The sequence below is a fragment of the Lactuca sativa genome, chromosome 9 (genome assembly GCF_002870075.4).
Source record: "Lactuca sativa cultivar Salinas chromosome 9, Lsat_Salinas_v11, whole genome shotgun sequence".
Lineage (NCBI taxonomy): Eukaryota > Viridiplantae > Streptophyta > Magnoliopsida > Asterales > Asteraceae > Lactuca > Lactuca sativa.
In genome coordinates this window covers 35,449,995-35,474,899 of record NC_056631.2, presented here as the reverse complement: position 1 = coordinate 35,474,899, position 24,905 = coordinate 35,449,995, and the positions used below count along the sequence as shown (strand labels likewise).

General features: G+C 33.5%; 3 protein-coding genes and 1 non-coding gene across 6 annotated transcripts; all 4 read left to right on the top strand.

The window, feature by feature from the left end:
- Window positions 1-15,487: 15,487 nt before the first annotated feature.
- Window positions 15,488-15,590, top strand: LOC111879495 (U6 spliceosomal RNA). The gene has a single exon (XR_002846115.1). It is a non-coding gene; the product is annotated as a U6 spliceosomal RNA (small nuclear RNA).
- A 1,037-nt stretch (window positions 15,591-16,627) lies between these two features.
- LOC111879437 (uncharacterized) lies at window positions 16,628-17,900 on the top strand. 3 transcript variants are annotated; one of them, XM_023875901.3, is made up of 3 exons: window positions 16,628-16,758; window positions 17,058-17,180; window positions 17,342-17,900. In XM_023875901.3, the coding sequence occupies exons 2-3, from the start codon at window positions 17,147-17,149 to the stop codon at window positions 17,704-17,706; spliced, it is 399 nt and encodes a 132-aa protein (XP_023731669.1). In that variant the 5' UTR covers window positions 16,628-16,758; window positions 17,058-17,146; the 3' UTR covers window positions 17,707-17,900. The 3 variants fall into 3 exon arrangements, with proteins under 3 accessions (XP_023731669.1, XP_023731668.1, XP_023731670.1); XM_023875900.3 differs by having other exon boundaries at window positions 16,741-16,758; window positions 16,821-17,180; XM_023875902.3 differs by having other exon boundaries at window positions 16,742-16,758; window positions 17,332-17,900.
- A 530-nt stretch (window positions 17,901-18,430) lies between these two features.
- On the top strand, window positions 18,431-21,029 carry LOC111879455 (DNA repair protein recA homolog 2, mitochondrial). Its single transcript, XM_023875930.2, has 8 exons — window positions 18,431-18,762; window positions 18,881-18,938; window positions 19,327-19,544; window positions 19,646-19,733; window positions 19,817-19,989; window positions 20,112-20,258; window positions 20,337-20,471; window positions 20,539-21,029. Exons 1-8 carry the CDS (start codon window positions 18,661-18,663, stop codon window positions 20,836-20,838), a joined length of 1,221 nt encoding a protein of 406 aa, XP_023731698.1. The 5' UTR covers window positions 18,431-18,660; the 3' UTR covers window positions 20,839-21,029.
- Window positions 21,030-23,887: 2,858 nt separating this feature from the next.
- Window positions 23,888-24,620, top strand: LOC111879426 (uncharacterized). Its single transcript, XM_023875884.3, has 2 exons — window positions 23,888-24,167; window positions 24,283-24,620. Exons 1-2 carry the CDS (start codon window positions 23,923-23,925, stop codon window positions 24,419-24,421), a joined length of 384 nt encoding a protein of 127 aa, XP_023731652.1. The 5' UTR covers window positions 23,888-23,922; the 3' UTR covers window positions 24,422-24,620.
- Window positions 24,621-24,905: the final 285 nt, after the last annotated feature.

Genomic DNA, 24,905 nt, shown 5'->3' with positions numbered 1-24,905 from the left:
AACTGCATTTTCAGGGACTTAAACTGTTTTCTTTGAAAAATATGCTGGAAAATATTAATTTCAATAATTTTTGGTGTTAAAATGTCAAGAAAAATAGTTTAAGGACCAAATCGGGAAATATTTAAATAAAAGGGTTGAAAATGTAAATTTTACAATTAATGAGAGGCTGAAAACAGAAATATTCCAAGGCTGATTCAATGTGTACGATTTGATCAAATAATGACACCTCGACTATCAACGAAATACAACTCATTACAATACCAAAAGTCGTTGTTAAACGAATTGGCTCGGTCTCGAGCCGATGGAAATCTACAACTACTAACTCCTTGATACATACAAATAATGATTGGTAATACATATACATACGAGTGTGCACAGACGTCTACGCACCATCTTCGGGCCCCAAAAGTGTAAAATCTTGTTTGTTGGGCCTAGCTAGCCCAATGACCTGATCTTAAGGCCCGAAGACATTTTTTTTCTACGAAGTGTTGAGTTTCACCGACTTGGCACAACGTAGGGTGACTTTCAATGGCTTGTACCACTGGTCCCCAAGGGTCCATGGTATTGCTAGAAAAGTCTACACATTTTACGAGGCGGGTCGGGGACCCCTCGCACGCATATTTTCCCCAGCCGGTTAATGGAGTTACCGGGGTCTTCGTGACCTCTTTCTCTTCGGATGTGGGACTTCACATAGTCCGGGCGATTGGATAACGTGATTAGTACGGACGACGCCTTCGGGTTCGTTAGTATAACTATAAACCGGGCGTTTGTGTAATGCGGGTTTGTAGTAAATAATCAATGCTCGAGAACCTTCCAACGTCGCTTGGGACCGATACTGCTATTTTTATAATGTTTTCAACGCAACTTAATGGATTCCAAGAGAGCTAGGGGAACATCGGGTTTCCCTAGGGTTTTTATCACATACAGATTTGAAACGCATACATCTTAAATGAACATTTTTTTTAGTATAGAAACAAACAGGCATACCTATGGATCTTCACAAACGTTTTCGAAAGCTTTTCTTTTCAGAAAATATCGGATTTTCTGGTGGTTTTTCAAGAAATATAAACATTCGATTTCAAACACTACTTATGAACTCACCAACATTTCATATGTTGACGTTTTTCAAAATACTTGTATTCTCAGGGAACCAGTGAATCAAGGGAAATCATACTCAGTGACGGTTGCAGTTTATTTTTGAATGAACTAAACAACATTAATTTTTTGGAAATGTAATGTCTTAAACAATGTATGACATGTAAACACTACTGGTTGTATTATGAAATGAATGGTGACGAATGTTGTTATGTTTCATATATATTCAATGTTATGGTATGCAATTGAGTCACGACAGCCCCCGGACGTTTCCGCCGTCTGGTTCGGGGGTGTGACATGTGGTGACCATATGGACGTTAGGTCGACACAGTTGACACAAGTTATCTGTGTTCTATTATGTTTCTTGGTTGTTTCTTGTTTTTCCTCCATCATGACTAGAGAAACACCTGAGGGGAGTGGTGTTTCTAAGGATATTCCTATTGATTTTGATGATCCGTTATATGTTCATCCATCTGATAATGTTGTAACCTCCATTATAACAATTCAACTAACTGGAAATGAAAATTATCGGTTATGGCGTAGTGCTATGTCAAGAGGATTTAAGGCTAGGAATAAACTAAGTTTTTCTGACACCCCCGAACCAGATGGCAGAAACGTCCGCGGGCTTGTGCGTGGCTTCATCTTGAAATATCATTACAATGAATATAAATGAAACATAACATCATCATCACCATGCATAATATAATACAACTATCATTGTTCACATCAGATATAAGATTTTAAATTACATGACCATAACATTCATAGTACGATGTTTAACAATACACAAAACAAAATCCATATACTTGTTGATTCTTCTGCTTAACGAGTTCCTGAGAATACAAGTTATTTTGAAAAACAGTCAACATAACAATGTTGGTGAGTTCATAAGTGTAATTTAATGAAAAAATTTGTATCGATAGCAAAACACCAGAACATCCGATATTTTCGGCAAAAGAGTTTGAAAATGATGTATCAAATCAAGTATTAATGCATGTGTGGTTTCCATTGTAGAAAATATGTAAGAATAAGTTCCCGAAAATCCTATTTGTTTCTGTTGTAAATTGAAGGTGGTATGTAAATATATATTTTTCCCCAGAAAATCCGATATTTTCTAATTGTAAAAGTAATGTAGTCTTAAAACCCTAAGACCAGGTATTAGTATGTGTACGCTTTGTGTCGCCCCGATTTGTATTTGTATTCCATAGTATTCTGATGGTATTGATCTTTATGTGAGCCGTTACAACCATGCTTAATAAAGACTAATTCGCGTGTCATGGCGTATCAAACTCCGGTTTATCGAAGGTAAGGTTTGTCACCCTACATTGGCCTAGTCTAGCTGTAGCGAACAACTCAGGTGTGGGGTGTCACCTCGTATAGATCTATACACAAACTCACGCTCTCCCTCCAGGAGACTCTGGTTATAACTACAGACTACAATCATACACTCAAAGGTGTCAACCGAAAAGTCTCACCAGATCCCCAACTTGTTCACGAGCAATGTATTACAAGTATATTGTCTTACGTTGTATAATGTTTTACATATATGTTTTAAGTTTTCAAATCCAAAGTATGTATTCAAATGTACGAGACCCAGTAACAGGTATATGGGCCACCAAGGCCCAATAACATACATTGAATAACTCAGGCCTAATTAGCATGTGTATGGGCCACTAAGGCCTAATTAACATGAAATGCTTAATTTAAGCCCAAAAAGCATGTATATGGGTCGCTAAGGCCCCATAAACATGAAATGAACATATTAGGCCCAACAAACATGTATATGGGCCATTAAGGCCCAAATGAACATGTAATGGATATATTAGGCCCATTATTTTGAAATTTAAATTTATGGCCTAAATGTATATAAAATGTTATTTTTGGCCCATTTTTATAGATATTGACACTTTTGACCCAAAAAATATATAAATGTTATTTTTGGCCCATTGTTGTAAAGATTTGCATTTTAGCCCATTTTTAAATAAAATGACATATTTGATTAAGTTGTATAAATATGACATTTTTGGCCCATGATTATGAAAATTTACATTTATATCTCACTTTTCATAAGAATTTCGTTTTTTGCCCAAACTTTGGAAAAAATGTCATTTTTAACCCATGAAACCGTAGGTTTACATTTTTGGACTCAAACTTGAGTCAAATGATGATTTACTCCTTAAAATCAAGATTTTTACATTTTTGGCCCACTAAAACCGAAAAGCCCATTTTTATGGCCCAATGTTCAAAAATTTACATTTTTGGTCCCTTTTTACCCCCAAAAGTATCATAGTAACTCATTTTTGTATAAAAGTGCCTCTTTTAGTCCTTGTAAAACCGAAAGTGACATAAAATATCATATTTTTGTTTATTTGTTCAAAAATGGCCCTTTTTCAAGATTTTTGTTTAACTTCTTATGGATCTTCACATGTTAAACCCATCTAACTTCATAATATGTTGTTTGAAGTGTTTTAGTTACACATATCACAACTTTTGGTTAGAATTTTTGAGGTCTATAGTGCTTCATCAAATAATCACAAATTAAACCAAGAAAAACACACATAACATGCACAAATACATAGATCTAACACATAAGGACTTGTATCCTCCCCCCAAAACAAGATAAAACCGAAAACAATGGGGTATGAACTCACTTTGTTTTGTGGTTCTCAGTTTGAAGAAGAAATGGAAGAAGATGATGTCAATCTCGGACCTAGCAAGCTCCTTGAAAAGTTTTTGGACTTAGATGGGTTCTAAGAAGCAAGATCATGAAATAGTATGAGTTAAGAAGAGATTTTTGAATTAATAAAGAAACTAAACCATAGATCCAAGTATGAGCTTACCAAAGATGATGACCTTAGTGCAAAACTTCTTGGAGATTACCCGCAAATCTTGAAAATTAAGAGGAAGAAGGAGGAGTTCTTTTGAGAGAGTTTTGTAAGTGCTTGAAATGAGAAATGGAGGTGGGGTGGTGGGAGTCTCGGCCGAAGATAAGAAGAGGGGGAAATAGAAAGATTTGAGGTGATGTTGCATGGAGATATGAGAATGCCTTGTTCCATGGTGTATAATAAGCTTGGTTATCTCCTAAACAAAAATGAGGTGTCATGCATTAGGTTAATTAATCATTTCTCTTTTTTTTTTTTTTTTTGCATAGTTGGGCCGAGAGAGGCTAAGAAGAGAGGAAATGATGGGTAGCTTGAGCCTTACATGCTTGGTCATGATCTTATGTGGCCCAAATAATTAATTCTCGGCCTATTGGGCTCTTAAGGAGGTTCGCGACCCAATATTTTATAAAGGAATGGGTTTATGGCCCATTAGGGCTAATTAAATTATTTATGGCCCAACAAGGCCCATTAGGGTAAATGGAATCATTTTTAGGCCCACATGGCCTAAAATGTTAAGTTTTGTGAATGTAGGTCCAATTAGAACCTAATTAGGTTTTCTAGGCCCATCATAGTCTAGTTGAAAGTTTATTGGCCTAATAAGAGAGTCCTAGTCCACAATGAACTTGAACCGGGATTTCTAGGGTTTTCAACACATAGTTTACTATAAGAGATGTAATGAGTGAGCATATGGCATGATATTTACTTAGAGTACAAGTCATTACACTAGATGAATGTTTACATGAGAATAAAATTTCCTAGCTAAAATGCTAGTTGTGACAGTTTTGTAGATGGTACTCTTACTCTGGAAAAAACTGAATCTTCTAAAGCTTCTAAATGGGAGCGTGTTAATGTTGTTGTTTGCAATTGGATCTTAGGGTCAATCTCTGAAACTATATATGCCAGTCACATATATTCTAATAAGGCTCATGATATCTGTAATGAATTATTTGAAACTTATAATAAAGTTGATGCATCTGTTATTTTAATATTCATCAACAGATTAATACTTTAAAACAAAGTGGTTCGTCTCTTTCAGATTATTACAATAAACTTGATTCCTCATGGAAGGAATTTGATGGATTAACTAGTTTAACTGAATGTGTTTGTGAGGTTGCCACTAAGCTTAATGATCACTCTAAGCTAATGAAGCTAATGCAATTTCTTAGTGGTCTTGATGATGTTTATAATCAAGTCAAAAGTCACATTCTTTTGATGGAACCTTTGCCAAATGTTAATTTACCTTCTCTATCCTTTTCTAGAGAAGAGTCTCTTCAAAAGAATGGGTCTTTAAGTTCCACTAACTCATCAAAACCACATGTTTCTATTTTTAACAGTAAAGTCGCTGATTTTAAAAGAGGAAAATGTCAAAATAGGTCCAGGAATCAGGGTTTACAATGCAAAAATTTTGGACTCAAAGGTCATTAAATAGAAAGGTGTTATAAGTTGATTGGATGTCCAAAAGATTTTAAACCAAAGAATGAAAATAATAATCAAAATAAGTCTTTTTCTGTGAACTCTTCTTCTGTTAGATCTAATAGTAACACTGTAGTTTCTTTTGAGTTTGTTCCTGGTAGTGATGCTCACTATCTTACTAGTGAACAATACTCTAAGTTTCATCGTCTCATTAGTGTAAGCTCTACTAGTGAGGATGTATCTTCTACTACAAATACGGTAGGTACATCTATGTTTCAGTGTTGTAATTCCTTTGTCAATTCTAATATTTTTCAAAGATGGATTATTGACTCAGGGGAAAATTAACATATGATAGCCTCTGAGTCACAACTTCGAGGTGAAGTGGATGTGTCTAAACTTAACCTACTTGTAAAACATCCTAATGGTTCTTCAGCTCCTATAAATAAAACAGGAAATCTTCAGTTATCCTCGCATCTCACTTTATTTGATGTATTTGTTGTTCCAGACTTTAATGTCAACCTTTTGTCTGTACATAAACTTTATAAGGATAGTGGGTGTGAAATTGTTTTTTCTGAACATAACTGTAAAATTCAAGATTCATTATCAAAGGAGATGGTGGAGAATGGTAGAGAATCTGGGGGGGCTGTATTATCTTGACTATGTTCCCTCAGGTACTTCAACTAATATAACTAATTCTAAGTGTTGTGTTTCTAAATTCACTTGGCATAGTAGACTTGGTCATCCAACTGACCAAGCTTTAAGTTCTTTGAAAGAAAAGTTAAAACTTGGTAATGAGTCCCTTCCTCCTTGTGATGTCTGTCATAAAGCAAAACATACTAGAGAATCTTTTTCACATAGTCAACATAACTCAACTAAACTAGGTGAATTGATTCACCTAGATGTTTGGGGACCTTATAATCTTGCTTCAGTTGAGGGTTTTAAGTATTTTTTGACTATTGTGGATGACTTTACTAGGTCCACTTGGGTTTTTCTTTTAAAATCAAAAAAGTGAAGTCTTTGATTGTTTTAAGTCATTTGTTAATATTCTATTAAATCAGTCTAGTGTTAATATTAAGGTGGTATGTTCAGATAATGAAACTGAATTTGTGAATAATCAATGAAGTATTTTTGTGTTGAACAATGTGTTATTCATCAACCATCTTGTGCTTACACTTAGGGGTGCAAACGAGCCAAGCTACTCGGGATCGACTCGTTAAAAGCTCGACTCGAAACCGATTTTAAACGAGCTCGAGCTGAGCTCGAGCTTAATATTAAGCTCGTTTATTAAACGAGCTCGAGCTCGAGCCTATGTCGCTAAGCTCGATTAGGCTCGCGATCCTAAACGAGCCTTTATATAATATAAATATAATTTATTATTATTTTCATATATTAAAATAAAAACCTATTTGGGAAATTATGGATTTCGGGTATTAGTAAACGAGCTTCTTTACGAGCTTGAGCCGAACTTAAGCTTATTTAGGCACATTAAACGAAAAACGAGTCGAGCTCAAGCCTAAGCCGAGCTTGTATAACTCTTTACGAGCTCGAGCCGAGCTTAGCAAAAGAAAGCTCGAATCGAGCCGAGCTAGAGCTCGAGCCTCATATAACTTAAACGAGTCTGAGCCGAGCCTGGCCAGGCTCGGGCTCGGCTTGGCTCGTTTGCACCCCTGCTTACACTCCACAACAAAATGGAGTTGTGGAGAGAAAGCATAGACATATTCTCAATGTAGCACGATCTATTATGTTTCGATCAGGAGTTCCTCTTAAGTATTGGGGAGATGCAGTCTTAACTTCTGTATTCTTGATAAATAGGATGCCTACTTCTGTCTTAAATGGCTTGTCTCTCTGTGAACTTGTTTTCAAAAGAGCTCCTAGTTTTGATCATTTAAGGGTTTTTGATTGTCTATGTTTTGCTTTTAAACAAAATGTTACTGATAAGTTTTCTGAACGTGCTGAGAAATGTGTTTTATTAGGATATTCTTCTGATAAAAAGGCTTATAAACTTCTTAGTCTGGATACTAACACTTCTTTTGTATCTAGGGATGTAAAATTTTATGAGTCCGTTTTTCCTTACAAGTAAAAATCAACTACTGTTGATAAAACTTTAGATAATTCTGGCCCTAGTGATCTTTTTTCCTATGATGTTTTTGACATAAATGAATATTTTAATGATTCTATTAATATTGATGAGTTGAGAGTAGGGTCCCAGTTAGATGGTGCTGATGCAACCATTAATTTGGATGATGTTAGCTCTAGTGAGACCATCAACCGGAGTGGCGAGGCAATTGTGCCTCCTACTGTTGGTTATGTTCCTTCTTCCTTAAGTGTGTCTGAGGAAAGTAGTCATTCACCCTTAACACCCTCTATAGAGCATTCTTTAGGTGCTTCTAGATCTAGGCGTGAGTCACATATGCTAGTTAAATTTGCTGATTTTCTTGTTGAAGGGAAATATAAATATGGTATTGAAAGGTCAATTAACTATTCTTGTCTTCATACTAAAACTAAATGTTTTATTTCTAATCTCAATAAATCTATTGAACCTACGAATTACAATGAAGCTTTGTCTAATCCAAATTGGGCTAAGGCAATGAATGAAGAAATTGAAGCACTTCATCGTAATCATACATGGGAAATAATTGAATTACCTAAAAACAGAAAACCAATTGGATGCAAATGGGTTTTTAAAATTATATATAAGTCAAATGGAGAAGTAGAAAGGTATAAAGCACATTTAGTTGCTAAAAGATATAATCAAAGAGAGGGTATAGATTTTGAAGAAACTTTTTCTCCAGTTGCAAAAATTGTCATTGTGCGCATTATTATTTCATTGTCTTTGCATAATTCTTTGCCTTTATATCAATTAGATATAAATAATGCGTTTCTTTACGGTGATCTCATAGAGGATGTGTATATGTCTCTTCCTCCTGGTTATTATTCTGCTAATGACTCTAGGGTCTGTAAGCTTCCTAAGTCATTATATGGCTTAAAGCAAGCTCCTAGGAAATGGAATGAAAAACTTTGTGCAACTTTGTTTATGTTTGGTTTTCAAAAAAAGTATAAGTGATTATTCTCTATTTGTTAGGAAATTTGAGGGTTCAATAACTGTGTTATTAGTATATGTGGATGATATTATATTAACTGGAAGTAGTGAAATTGAATTGAAAAGGGTTAAAGATTTTATGAAAAGTCAATTTTTGATTAAGGATCTTGGAATTCTTAAATATTTTCTAGGAATAGAGGTGGTAAATTTTGATAATGGCTTGTGTTTAAATCAAAGAAAGTATTGTTTGGAGTTGTTGCATGAATATGGTATGCTTGGTTGTAAACTTGTAAGTACACCCTTAGAAACAAATGTTATAATAAGTACATGTGAGGCTGATAAAGGAAATGATCTGTTGGATAATAAAAGAGTTTCAAAAGCTTATTGGTAATCTCATATATCTTACAGGTACCAGACCTGATATTTCTTATGTTTTTCAGGTACTTAGTCAGTTTATGCATAAACCTAGAAAACCTCATTTGAAAATTGCGTTCAGGTTGCTAAGATATTTAAAAAGTAGTCCTAGAAAAGGAGTTGCAATAAATAAGTCATATATATTTGAATTAAAATTAAAGGGTCTGTTGATGCAGACTGGGCTAAGTGTTTAACTATAAGAAAGTCTGTATCAGGTTACATGGTTTATTTTAACAATTGTTTGATTTCATGGAAGAGTAAGAAACAATCTACTGTTTCTAGGTCTTCTACTGAATCTGAGTATAGAGCTCTTGGCTCAATTACTTGTGAGATAATTTGGGTTTCGAAGATTTTGTTTGAACTAGAAGTTAAAAGTCTTATTCATGTTTCTGTTTTTTGTGACAATGATTCAACAATTAAGTTAGCTCTTAGTCCTGTGTTTCATGAAAGGACAAACCATTTTGAAATCGATCAACATTTTGTTAGGGAAAAAATTCCTAATGGAGTTTTAAAATTGGTTGGGATAAATTCTGTCACACCCCTGAACCAGACCGCAAAAACGTCTGAGGGCTCTTGTGACTTAAATTGAATACCATCACAATGAATATACATGAATCATAACATAAATCATCACCATGCATTAAAATAACACAACTGATATTGTTTACATCTAGTACTTTGTTTTTAAACATTGCAAATTCATAACATAATTGTCTGGTAGATATCAATGGCAAAACACCCTGACATTACTTGGTACTTATTCTTCGGTTTACCTGTTACCTGAGAATACAAGTTAATTTTGAAAACATCAACATATGAAATGTTGGTGAGTTCATAAGCAATGTTGTGATAAAATGATTTGGTGTAGTTTGTAAAAACCCATAAAATCCGATATTTTATGAAAAGATCATTGTTTATAAAAAAAATGCGAAAATCCGTAAATATATGCTTGTTGATTTTAAGTCGTGTATAAATGTTGACCTTTAGTATTAATCGCACAAGTGAAAATGTTGAACTTCCCAGGAAAACCTGATGTTTTCCCAATACATAAAATACAGTGATTTCTCAATTGTTATATCGTCACGACAAATGATTTTGATTTCTCGGGTGGCACTGGATTAATTTGGGTTGTGAGTCGTTATACTTACGCATTAGATAATGACTAGTTTATAACTACAGTATCGAACAATCCTTAATGACGTCGCCCGTTACTACTCACTTAATCCACGACCCTGGTTACTCTTGATTTACGTCCTGAATCTGTTTACCTTGATTACTCGTAAGCCTAACAAACGAGGAAAAAAAAGGAGTACGAAGTCCCGTTATTCCCGTGAGTTATTTAGGCTGTCGGGAATGCGAAAGGCACGTTGTCCCAACTCGCATTTGATTTCTTGACCTCACTAGCAATACTAGTGGACCACTAGGGCCCAATAGCACATCATAGCCATTGAAAGTCCTTTTACATGAAATCGGGTCATAGAAGGCCCAATAGCACATAAGCACATTCCCTTTGGGCCCAAAGATCATGTTAATGGGATAGCAAGGCCCAACAAGCATGATTTGCAACTTCCAAGCCAAAGTTTGTAAATTTTCTCATCGTAGTTATCGCACATTTGTTTAGATGGTTTGTTCAACGCTTGTTGTCTTGTATTGATTCGAGACCGAATCACTTCGTTTGTAACGATATTTGTTGTTGAAGGTGTATTTGTTTTTCGTATTGTCAGTAGTTTGTGGGTTTTGTATTTTGTATTAATGAATTAATTAGTTTAAAAGTGGGATTTGACCCCTTTCACTACCTTTTCTTTTATAAAAATAACACTTTTGGTCATTTTATATAAAAGAATTTCATTTTTAGTCCTTAAAACATTTTTATGACACTTTTGTATCATTTATTTGATGAAAACATAGTTTCAACCCAAAATTTATCTTGTGAACAGTTTCATCCCTCCCAGAATGATGATTCTCGGTTAGAACCCCATTTTTCACAACTTTTACAGTTTTGGCCCAAATTTCTAAAACTTTACATTTTTGGTCCTTTTTTTATAGTGAAAGCATTTTTTACTCTTAAAATGATTTTGTTATGCCATGTACTCCTTGTTTTATCAAAAAATTCATTTCAGCCCCTAAAGTTTGTCATTTTTTGCATTTTGGGGCTTATTGGGCCGAAAAGTCCATAATTAGCCCATTAAGCTAAAAAATTACATTTTAAGTCCCTAGAAAATTTTAGTATTCAGTAAAACGATTTTAGAATCTTTTTTTGACACTTTTGACCCTCAAGAAACCATGACTTATCGATTTGTAACCCAAGTTTTGTATTTTTGACAATTTAAGCCCAAAAATGGGTTTTATATTAGAATATGTTCATCATGACCTTATAAGATATTATTCTTGACTTGTTTAGTGGAAAATAACTTAGATTATGCTTGTTTCCTTTCTCATGCCATAGATCTCGGGTTTACACCCCTTTTGTTAACATATTCATCACAAAAACATATGAAATCACACACATGCATGCATAAAATCACACATAGCATACACATACACATAGATCTACACATTTTCTTGTATTCTCCCCCAAAAACTCATGAAAACCGAAAAAAAGGGGTATGAAACTCACATTGAGTTGTAGTTTCGGTTTTTGAAGAAGACTAGAAGAAGGTTTGATGCTAATTTTCGATCCTAGCAAGTCTTCTTGGTAGATCTCGAGTTTAGTGGCTTAGATGATGTAAGATCACAAGTTTGAATAGATTTAGAAGAGATTTTTGATGAAATGAAGTAGCTAGATTATGGATCTAAGCAATATCTTACCTTAGATGATGAGTTTTGTGGAAAATTTCCTTGAAAACCTTTTAGATCTCGAAAGTATGGAGAGGAATGGAGAGAGTTTTCTTGAGAGGATTTTTGAGTGAAGTGTGGGTGTGTGTGTTTGGATTCGGCCGAGAGCAAGAAAGAGAGGAGAGAAGAGAGAGTGAGTGATTGGATGGTGCATGGAAGTATGAGTCATTTTGCATGGAAATCCTTTGAACAATTGTGAGGTGGCATCTAAGAGTCAACTCCTCTTCTTGGGTTGGGCTTGGGCCGAGAATTAGAGAAAAGAGAAAAGAGTTTTGGGCCTTTTTGCTTAAATCCATATTGTGGTCCCAATTTGATGATTTTTCGGCCCATTTGGCTCCCATGATGGTTTACGGCCCAATTTGTCAAAAATAATTGGCTTCATAGTCCATTAAAGTTAATTCGGTTAATTATGGCCCAATAAGGTCCATTAGGGTATTTTATTTCATTCTAGGCCCAATATGTCCCAAAATGTTGAAATAAATGGAAGTGGGTCCAATTAGAGCCCATTTAAGAGTTCTAAGCCCAGAATAGTCAAATTGGAAGCTTATTGGCCTATTAGGCCCAATAAGGAAATCCTAGTCCATAATGGACTTAAACCGGGATTTCTAGGGTTTCCAATTCTTTGTTGATTATTTGAAGTGCTTGCATAGAGCGTTTGATGGACAAATTGTTGTTATTGAATAAGCCTCATATGTGTTTTCACATTTTTGGTTCACAATTGTTATTATTGTTGTTGTTACATGGTATAAAATTCCTAGTTGTGACAAATTCTTCTGAACAGAATGCTGATATTCTTACTAAATCTTTGAGCATAAAACAACATGAAATTTTGTCTAACAAAATGGGTCTTATTGATGTTTTTAAGAATGAAAAATAAATATTTCGATTGAGGGGGGATGTTGAAAATAATATATATTTACAATCTCATATATATTGGATGAAAATGGAAATTATTTTTTGATAAAGGGTGTTTTGTGTTCAAAATATATTCTTTTGGTTGTTAAGATAAATTGCAGGGTAAACACGTGGGTCATGAACTTGGGTAGGTTATTGTTCGGGTTATATCCGTATCCATGTATCTGAAGTATAAAGGAAGAGAGAGAGAGAGAGAGAGTGAAGAACTTTTCATTCATTAATTCGTTTACCAGATCAAAGCATTAGGGTTTCTTTATTAGGGTTTTCTTATTCTCTAACTTCATATCTCTGGTTTTTGTTCAACTGTAATGTTCAAAGTTTGTATTTAGATCAGTTCTTTGGTTGTAATAGATTAGGATGAGTGATTTGTTAAGAGAGTAGATTAGGTTTTGTGTAGTGAGTTTTGGTTTGTAAGTATCTTGAAAACTTTCTGTTTCTTGATCATTAAATGGTATAAGAAACGAAGATGTTGGCAAAGTTTATTTTGTCCATTTTAACATAGTACATGAGTTTTAACCTATTAAAAATATAAAAAATTATAGATATGAAAGGTAAGGGTTTTAATCTCCCAATCTTCCAAAAATAACCATTTTTTTAGTTACTTTACTTGTATGCAATGCATTGTTTTTACATGTCATTGTATTTGACCAACATTGCTATTTTGTTGATACATATAATAAATCGAATAAGATAACTAGTTTTGACAAATTTTGTAACATATATGCCAAGTATGGAAGTTGTTGTGTTCACTCTTATAAGAGCATTTACAATGATAACTTTTTTTATAGGGTATTATTATTGACCTTTATATATAATCTCTATTATTTTGAACAATAATATTCATTGAAACCAACCCATATTCCTCATTAATAGAATTAAATATAATTATCTATTTATATTTATTTTTAACAATTATTATTATTGATTAAATATATTTTTACTTATGCGATCATTTTCTAATTTCAATAATGATGTCCATTTAAAATACAATTTATTTATAGCTAAATGTAATTTATAATTTGATGTTATTATCATTTAAAATTGTTAGTCATTAATTTTAAACCACTTATTATTAATAATAAGTTAAAGAAGACTTTTAAGAAACACTTAATATTATTATTAAAATGTGAAACATACACTAAATAATAAAGTGATAAGATAGGCAATTTGCATTTCAAAAGAGACTTGCATGGATAATATGACATATCCATGTAATTTGATTTTATTATTTATAATTATTGCTTATTAATTTTAAAACCTCTTGTTATTATTAATAAGTGAAAGAAACTTTTAAAAAACACTTATTATTATAATCAAAATGTTAAACATATACTAAAATATAAAGTGATAAGATAGACAATTTGCATTTTAAAAAATGCTTACATGGATAATATGGATAATATGACATATCCATGATTGTTAATTAATTATTGTTTTGAAGCAACATGAACATACAAACATGTATACAATAGTTAATTAAATATTATATATATATATATATATATATATATATATATATATATATATATATTACCTTCCATAACATATGATCGATAACATGAATCTAATCTAATTTACATTAAAATTTCAACCACAACATACAATGATATTCTTAAAAGAATACTTAAATCATGAACATACAAAAATGAATTAGTATATAATTAAAAACTTCAACATAACAAAATAGCTCGAAAAATTGTTCAAATCCCTCAAACCAACACAAAAAACTTTAAACTTGTTTTCTTTATGAATTTTGTATGTGATTTGTATTTGTGTGTCTACTAAAAAAGATTGACATTTTTATAGTATAGTATTCACTAATTGTTTATTAAATGTATTATATAAGTTATAAAACCTTTGAATTGTTAATCATTATTAAGAGACTTTTGAGTGATATTCATTAAAATAGGAGGTTTCAAATGCATGAGGTGTTTGCAAATTTTTATGGGGGTTTCAAATGCTCAAGGAAAAATGCTAGCTTTTTAAGTATGTATGATTTAGTGGTCAATATACTTTTATACTTTGTCACTTAACCCCCTCATACTTTAGTTATATTTCATTTACATTCCTAATATATTTTATTTTTAAATCTTTTATTTATTTATTTATTTACTAGTTAATTATTTATATTAAATATCTAATGATGTTTCTTTTTATGAAATAAAAAATTATAATGATTATAAATTTTTTATCACTATTTCATAATAGTTTTTTCGTATTATTTTTCCGAACGATATGTTGTAATATATTTTTTAGTTTGAAACAATGTATTCTAATATTGTTAATAAAATTAAAATAAAACGTGTGTTTAAAAAACAAATAATTAAATAAAAGGGTTTTATAGAACATTTTAGATAGATGTGGATAAATTAGTTAAATTTTTATAAAAAAGCTATTCAAAGGGGTTAACCATTGGAGTGATTATTTAATTATAGGTTAAGTTATTAAAATGATGACATGGCAAAAGTTTTAAGTCATGTTATAACTTAACCATGAGATAATGACTTAGGAGGGTAATTAGGTTTTCAGTTTGTCTGTATTAGGTCATTAAGGTTTTTTTTTTTTTTTTTTTTTTTTTTTTTTTTTTTTTTTGCGTATTAGACCAATATAGTTGTTATTACCGTTTAGAAATAGTTCTTTTACCGATTTTAACCGGTAAAAATGACTATTTGTAAATGGTAATAACAACCACATTGGTCTAATACGCACAAAAAAAACCTTAGTGACCTAATACGGACAAACTGGAAACCTAATTACCCTCCTAAGTCATTAACCCTAAATTTAAAGACATTGAGAATATATGACCATCAATAGTAAACTAGTTCGTTTAGAACTCGCATCGTCACATATAACCTGCTACTTTTCTATATGGCGAAGCTCTTCATCTATGGTCGTCCCTTTGGGGACATCCGATAAAAGTGAAATGATACAGAGAAGATTAGCATGGCCCCTGCGCAAGAATGACAAACACAAATCGAGAAATGGTCCAATTTTTTTTAACCCTTCATCGTCTTCTCTGGAACCCTAATTCCATTTTCAAATGCTAATAGAGTTCAATTGGAATTCTTACGTTTTTGTAGTTCATCTACTGAAGTCATGATCAGACACATGTGGATTCCATGGTCAGATTGATCTTCTTGTTGATGTCTTCAACCACTCGTGGCAAGTAAGGGTGATCTTTCTTTTTATAAAGTCTCCTTTAAGTTTTATACTTTTCCTGTCACTAAGTTTCATGCTTTATAAACTTCCGTTTATTTGTTGTATATAGTCTGTATGTGTTTGTTTATGTGCTGATTTTTAATTAATTTTGCGACTTCAGTTTCTTAGTTCATGTTGTGGTTTTGCTTTTTATAAAATAATTGATAACATACATCATCTGCAAGTCTCTGTTGGTTTTACATTTCCATTCGTTATTAAATGTAGACATTGATGGGAGGTTAGTGAGATTGTATTTGTACATATGGACGTGTTCATGTAAATATTTAAATGACAAAAAAGAAGTTATTGATAAAATGTTGCATATTTATGTAATGAAGATCATCAATCATATGAGTTTTTGGACTTAGAAATTATGGAAGGGTTGTAAGATAAGTTTAAATGAAAGCAACTATTTTCAGTCAAATAAGTCAGTCACATTGATTAGTAAGCATGTTTTCTAAATAATTAGGATTAATGACTTAGGAGGGTAATTAGATTTCCAGTTTGTTCATATTAGGTCACTAATGTTTTTTTGTGCGTATTAGACCAATATGGTTGTTATTACCGTTTAGAAATAGTCATTTTTACCGGTAAAAATGACTATTTCTAAACAGTAATAACAACCATATTGGTTTAATACGTAAAAAAAATATTAATGACTGTTTCTCGCTGGATATTAATCGTTAAATACTCTAAGTATCTGACTGTTTCTCACTGGATATTAATCGTTAAATAGAAAAATATAAAAGTTAAACCATTAGTTGATACGACTAATGTTTTTTATCAACTAATGTTTTAATGCTGAATTTAATCCATTGTCAACCTATCCCATAGCCTTAATATATACACGTGTTTGATTTCATGTACACGTGGCCACGCATGAGTATGGTATAAAGTATAAACGGACACTATAAAGAGGAGCATGAGATGATTGAGATCGGAAGCAGAGGAGCAACTCATCGGCAGGTAAATCTTTAACCCTAACTCTATTTCCCCTTTCATAATCTTCTTACATATGAATTGATTAGTTGTAGATTTGCGATACATCAGCCGTTCAAATTAGGAACCCTAAATCTAATTCACCATACCTCCAAGCTTTCTGAGTTTCTACCTACTTCAACAGACTCGATGAAATCCTGCTCTCTTTGAGTTTCTACTTCAATTCATCATCAAATTCCACCAATTGGATTAAATCGAAGAATCTTCTAACTTCCTTGTTTGAGCTTCTATTGTTTATAATAATTGTTGCTATATATATTTTTCAGTCGTTTTCAGAGTTGTTTTCACAACAATTGGTGAAGTCTGTAACTGTAAAGAGATCTTCCGGCTTATCTCGTGGTACAAGTTCTGATTTATGATGGAGATTGACTCAGTCAACATAGTTGATGGTACATATTCTTATATCAATTTTTAACAATTACTTATGAATCAAATCCTTGCTCGTAATCTCCTAAATTTTGTCTTTGCTTTGATCCTTGTGAGATACCAATCCATTGCCCTTCGCTACCAGATTTATTCTCTCTAATCTGAACATAGTAGATTTTCACAGGTCACCAAGTCGGCACAAAAAATGAGACTTCGGAACCTGTTAAACAGGAGAGGGTTTTGGCCGGTGACGGAAAATGTTATTCCTCTACAGACACTGTTCAGGGAAACAAAGCTGATACCGGCGAGGAGGAGGGAAATGTATCAATGGATTCCGGTGGTGGTGATGTGAATATGGAGGCTTCAATCTCAGCTGATGATGTAATGCGGGCAGGTGGGTTTGGTGCTAGAGACGACATAAGTAATTTTCTTCCTGTTGCAAGTGATTCCACCGACTTTGAAGCTTCGTTACGTGATGCCAGAGATTATGAAGAGCCACAAAAGGAGATTTGCAGACCAGGGCTCGGCTGGAAAGACGTGAAAGAGTAAGATTGCGGTTGGTCCTTTTGGTGCTTCTTCCGTGGACGCATTTATGTCATATTGGAAAATGGAAACTTGAATGTTTGGCGATGTAGTTGTCGATGAATGTTTTCTATACTAATGATCATGGACGGATAGCAAGCACGGATCTTTGTAGCTAACGATGTGTCTTTATATCCAATATATCAACTCTTATTTGAAAATACTTTTAATTAGAATTTGATTATCTCAAAAAAAAATAGTCTTCAAAAGACGAATACGAATCTTTATGCTCATAATTTGGTTTATGTTTAGTCCATAAGGTAAGGCTGGAGCGTAAGGCCACAATTTCATTTTGCCATACTCCTTTACCACATAGGATTTATGTGTGTGGTATACCACATGGGTCTTGAGTTAGTTAGTGTTATGTTTTACATGTACGTCTTGAAAGAGTTGAGGTATGGTATAACTTACTTTTAATTCTATTTAATATTTATATAAATAATATAAAAATAATAAATCATTGGATGTGAGGAGCAAATCGAGTTTGATAAAACAAGCAAAAAATCGTTGTGAATCCACAACGAAATAAAATATGGGATGAGAGGACTGACCATATCGGTTTACATGAGCGATCAAATCTACAATAAACTAAAATCATAATGACAAATTTGCAACAATTATATATTTAGGACCAGACATGTAACAAATGGTATAGTATAGGGACTAATCTGTAATTTATTCTTGCGAAAAATTATGAAACCTGGTTTGTGTGCGCGGGGAAAATATCAAACGGAGGTTTGCGGCTCCCCCTCGAGCACCGGCCCTTGCTCTCCGTGACCGGCGTCTGCCGACTAGTAAACCCCGTTAATTTTGTAGCTGTGTGAGACTAGAGGAGGCTTTGAGACATCCGGCGAAGATGAAAATTTGACAAAATGGTTCGTCAGAAACCCTAAAGAGCCCAGCTACAAGATCAGAAGCTAAATGAGTTCAAACATTCCTTTCTTAATCAAGTCTATTGGATCCCATAATGTCTTCCGACCGAGTCTACTCTTCAGTTTCCTTTCCACCTGCAAACAACAACAGGTTCTCTGTCGCAGTCACCCTAATCACCTTATTTCTTTTGCATTTGTGCCGTTCCTTATGTAACATGTTTTCTAAGCTATATTTGTGTTTTGCTTCTTGGTGTTTATGAAAAGTTCAGAATCTCAGAGGAAGAATCACCGGGAAAAACATGAGCCATTGTTATTTTTCATCTACAGGTAATCAGAGCCCCCTCCCCTTTTTATGCATACCTTTTGAATATAGTATAACCCGCCGTTAAATTATATATTTCTTCGGTATCAGCACATATTTGATTGTCTTTATGCATCTCCATGAAATATCTAATATAATATATGGATAGACATTGACTCGTCCACAGTTGTTAGGGATGATACAGTTAGATTAACCTACATCTCAAGTTTATTAGATTAACTCTGTAATAATCTGTAGTTGCCATGTGGAATTGGATTCTAATTCCTGCCAAATCCCATGGAGGGCATTATGAAGTTGTGATCAGCTTATCTGAGGGTGTATAAATCTGTCCATATCAGTCATAATCTCATCTTGGTCTAAATTTTCTTGTCATTTACTATTATATTCTTTCAGTTGAAGCTTCAGACCTAGAAGATGATAAACTTCATGATGATGTTAAAGCTGCAGAAAAGCATACAGCTCTTCATTCAGCCCTATCAGAACTTGCAGGTGATTTTGATGGGGAGTCTATGTTGTTCTTGCAGCGATTTTTTCGCACAAGAGTGAAACCTGTAGTATCCACAGGCTCCTTGAAGCTTGATCTTGCTCTTGGAATTGGAGGATTACCAAAGGTAATTAGTAGCTTCTTATATGGTATTAGCAAATTACACACATACATAATAGTTAATCATTGTGAACCCTAGAATAATAACAACCAAAGTGTACATGACAGGGAAGAATTGTTGAGGTTTATGGGCAAGAGGGATCAGGCAAGACAACACTTGCTTTGAATGTAATCAAGGAAGCTCAAAAGCTTGGAGGTGCATTCCAATATTGTCTAATTCCACATATAAACAATGCTGGTGTTTCACATTTTATGATGATTGTAAGTTATTTTTGGTAGGTTATTGTGCTTACTTGGATGTGGAGAATGCACTGGACCCACTGCTGCTTGAAACAGTTGGTGTAAATACCAAAAGTCTTCTCATCTCACAGCCAAATTCTGCTGAAAATTTGCTGAGTATTGTTGACACTCTCACGCAGAGTGGAGCAGTTGATGTGATTGTCATCGACAGTGTAAGGAAAAATCTTTGCAAAAGACATGAATGCCCTCCTCTCTTCATCATCAAACTCACCCTTACAAATCTTTTGTCCAATTGTTGTCTTGGTTTTCTAATTCATTGACTTTGTTTTTATAGGTTGCTGCACTCATCCCACAACGTGAAATTACAGGTGCAATAAGTGACAATATCATTGAGACACAATCACGAATAATGACACGGGCACTTCGCAAGATTCATTATTCTTTATGTCGTTCAGATACTCTTATTATATTTATAAATCAGGTTAGTATATTATATATATATATATAGTTATAAAATCAGTTTAAATATGTGATAGCCAACTGTAACTCTTGTTTCTAGGTGAGATCAAATTTGAGATCACGCCAAGAGGGGCTTAGAGTAAACGAGGTGACATGTGGTGGAAACGCCTTGCCATTTTATTCAGCTGTACGGATGAGAATTGCTAGAAAAGGATTGCTCAAGACACAGGAAAAGGTTAAAATAAAAAATAATTATTATTATAGTGATAATAATAAAAGTAAATAGATATATCTATTTTCAGGTTACTGGTCTTGGTATATGTGTGGAGGTGGTAAAGAATAAGCTAGCACCTGCTATGAAAAAGGCAGAGCTGGAGATTGAGTTCGGAAGAGGCATATCTCGTGCATCTGAGGTGCTACAATTGGGTTGTGAACACGGGGTTGTGTTAAAAGAAGGAAATAGCTACTTCATTGATGGAGAAGTTGTCAATGGTAAGATGCAAGCTGAAACTTATTTGATTCAGAATACACTAATTTGTGATAAGTTGGTAAAGACTCTAAGAAGACATTTGTTTCGTATTGAACAAGATTCTGAATCATGATACAAATACTTCAGAAAGATTGAGGACAGAATAAGTAGCAATTTGTTTGACATGCATTGGATTAGGATTCTGGTTTAGAGTATTGTATATTCCGGGAACATTTCAGTCATTTAGTTATTGTTGGCAAACTACTAGTAAAATGTATTTGTAGTATGTGAATTTTTAACTAATATATTTTCCAAATTTGTTTAGTTACTATTAGTCTTTGTTGATTTTTAACTAAAATATATTGCAAATAATTTAGTATCACTGTATTAAAATAAAATACTTATGAGACCATTCAAGAGTGCCAAACTGTGGAGGAGTCATGGGAAACTTTTGTTTTTCTTTTTGAAAATGTAATGACTAAATATATGTGAGAAACGGTATAAATATTAAATAATGTTTATATTATTGGCCAATTTGCAATTCAAGTTTTGTATGTATACCTTAGGAAAGTGTGACTATTTAAATATATAATTGATTTTGAACTATAATAACAAACAATGAGATTACCTTGGAGACTCCCAAGTTGTATGAGTGAAGATTAACATTATTTCCTCGAACAACAAAAAAAGAAAATAGATGAAAGTGAGAAGAAAATTAAAAGAAATTGGTGTTTCTAAATTTCATTAAAAGAAGGAAGTGAAAAGAAATAAAAGGAAAATTTTTTCTCCTAATTTTCCTTCCAATTTGGAAGGATTTGTAGAGAAAAGAACAAATATTTAATTTTTCTTTCAATTATTCTCCAACTAATAACACAAAATGCAATTGTTGGTCCCAAACCCTAACACTTGTGTACGAATCTAATAGAAACGCGGAATAATAACACAAGTATTTCACAAACATGTCTTTCACTAAAAAAGGGTTTCACAAAGAGAACGAGTACACGAAACAGTTGACACAAAGTCAATAAGTACAATCTAAGAACTCACCAAGAACTCTCAAATCCATCTCTACATAAACTTTAACTCACAGAATACAATACAAATCATTAACTTTCAACTAAGGAGAGAGGCTAGTATAAATACTAGTCTAAACCTAAGAGATAAAACTTCTGTAGATTCACCAGATCTTCGTTTATATCAAATCCCTTATTTGATGGGATTGATTCTTAATTGATAAATATAGATATGGTATATAAGAAATGGATAAGACCAGATCTTCGGAATACTTTTTCACTTAGTAAATCTTATTTGCTCCATATTCGAACATCAACGCTAGTACAACACTGATGAGAGCATCTGTGTCAACGTCTGAGAGTCACACGTTGATCAACTTCAGCTTCAACTCATGCAGAGCAGAGTATAATCATCGGCGAGTGTCACCAATGTATCACATGATCAGTGTGTCATCAGTGTAGGACTTTCAACGTATGGACACACTGATTAGTCTTCAATGAATGATGTCTTCGTGCCTTTGGTGCTGATAGATTCTTCAGGTTCTTTTGCTCATCAGGAGATGATCTTCGGTCTTCAACATATGAACTTCCATCAGCATATATTTAGATTGACTAACTATACAAGCTCTGACAGATCAGCTTGTCTAAGTTGTATTATTTACACTTACTTAGACAAGACTGACTATCTACAATGAGCAGATAAACTATATTTATAATATATATATATATATATATATATATAAATATATATATATATATATATATATATATATATATATATATATATATATATATATATATATATATATATTTTACATCATCAAATCTTTACAAATATGTGGCCCAATAACAATTTTCTTGCACTTTCCTTTTTCTTCTTACTTTTTTTTTTTGCTTAAACCCAACTAAACGTAAGATCCTAATTTATAGGAAAAAGATAATCCCCAAAGTTGCAGAAATACCATGAAACCAAGAGTAGTTATGGGAGAGAGGAGTAATAGAGCTTGGGTTAAATACACACAATTGTTTTACAAACTGATTTAGTTTCATGCTTGGGAGGTTGACAATTGAGTCGACTCATCTCCTTATGGTGTTCATTGGCCTATAGAAGGCGTATAATAGTATCCCCCCGTGAGGTGATTTCGAGGACATCATAAGCTAGAGAAGTCCTCGAGAGATGTCATAACTATGTGTGATATGTATTGCCGATCTACAACATGTTTTCAAACCTCTATCGGAGACACATTATCATTCTCGATAGAAATTAGGCTCCATCAAGGTTCGGCCTGAATATATATTTGCCTTGATATTGGGGATGAGATGTATCGTGAGATCGTGGGGAAAGTACCTTATTGAATGCTTCGTGTTGGTGGCAGAGTGTAGGACTATGTTGAACGCCTGGTTGGATACCTAGAGGTCAAAGTTAGAAGATAAAGGACTATAAAATTAGAATCAACATTGTTAAGATAAATTATCTTTAGGGTCTATGACCCGTAAAGAAGAGGATATGGAGGTAAACGTCACAATTAACATTAGTGTGGGTTGTTTTCAAATGAAGGGCAACCTTAAGAGTCTTGTGTGATTGGAAAGTTCTATTGAAAATTAATCGGAAAATTTTATAGGGTAGCTGTTGACCTATCATTATGTCTTGAATGTTGGTCAAACAAGAAGCATGAGAGAGAGGAAGAATCCCATTTTTTTTTGTTTGCCTCATATGAAGGTCCTCTTATTCTTTTGCTTATATTATTATTTAGTATTAGTATTTACTCATGTATATGTGCTATTGCTCAGATTAACTTACCTTCTCTTTGCTTAATTTACACATGATTTTCGTTTTGCACAGTGAAGTAGTCGAAGAAGACTCAAGGCTTCAATGTGGTAAGTTTGAGACTTGTAGTTGCTGTTGTATAAAGGTCGAAGAAGATAGAAGGCTTTCTAGTTCTATGTGTCTATTTTAGCCGTAACGAGGTCTAAATCTAATGCCGACATTATATTTTTTTTTTATCTGTGGTCTATTTTTCTGTAACGTTGGCCTACCAATAAAACGTAATAAAAAGTTGAAGTCTGGTTGGTAAGTGAATGTGGGTCCATTCTTATCCTTATCCAGGATTGGAATATGGAACCCTCAATATCAATGGACACGAGAGTATGATCCATGTTACAAAACAGCACACTGGTCTCCAAAATGAACCAAACAAACAAAAATGGCCGCCATATCTCCCCTACCAACTCTCTCCGCCTCCAACAAACCATCTGTTTATGGTCGCACCACGTCGCCCTCACCTACACTTCAATTTCTGAACCAGAACCAGAAGAAACGGGGATCTCTGACTGTGGTCTCCGCCGTGGGTGATGTATCCTCCGAAGGCACAACTTACCTGATCGCCGGCGCAGCTGCCGTCGCACTGCTGGGAACAGCATTCCCGATACTTTTCTCACGCAAGGACACGTACGTTTAACAAATCTTATCCACCAACGATTCATCATTTATATGTATTAAGTATATATTATATATGTATTGTGGTTAATTGATGATTTAATTCGATTATGTTTGCGTTTGGCAGGTGCCCTGAGTGCGATGGCGCAGGGTTCGTCAGGAAATCGGGTGTGACGTTGAGGGCAAATGCAGCCCGGAAAGACCAGACTCAGATCGTTTGTGCTCGTTGCGATGGTTTAGGCAAACTCAATCAAGTTGATAAGTAGGCTGCTTATTGTCTTTTGTTTCTTTGAATCTGGCATAAATGTTCTTTGTTAACTCACAGTCTAATTGATTATATATATAAAATGGTTTCCAAGTGTTCATGTAAATTAAGTCAGTTAAATCATGTAAATTGCGATTTGTGTAACAAACTTGTTCTTGAAGATCAAATGGTAATTACAATGCGGATAATATTGATAAGCATCAATGGTTTTTCTATAGAATAAGGGTAAGAAAAGATGGGATAATACCGATAAGCATGTTGATTCGTTAGAATTCATGGGATTCAACTCGTATTGAAATTCACTAACATTTTATTACGGCTTTTGGTTACAAATTAGCGTAGAATTGAATTCCATTAAAAATCCAATTAAGGAAGGAATTTAACTTTCCTTCCATAAAGTTGTGAAATCTAATTCAAATCCGCTCATATATGTAAATAAAAGTCAATTGAGATTTTTTTTTTAATTTTTTTTATCTATGATCATT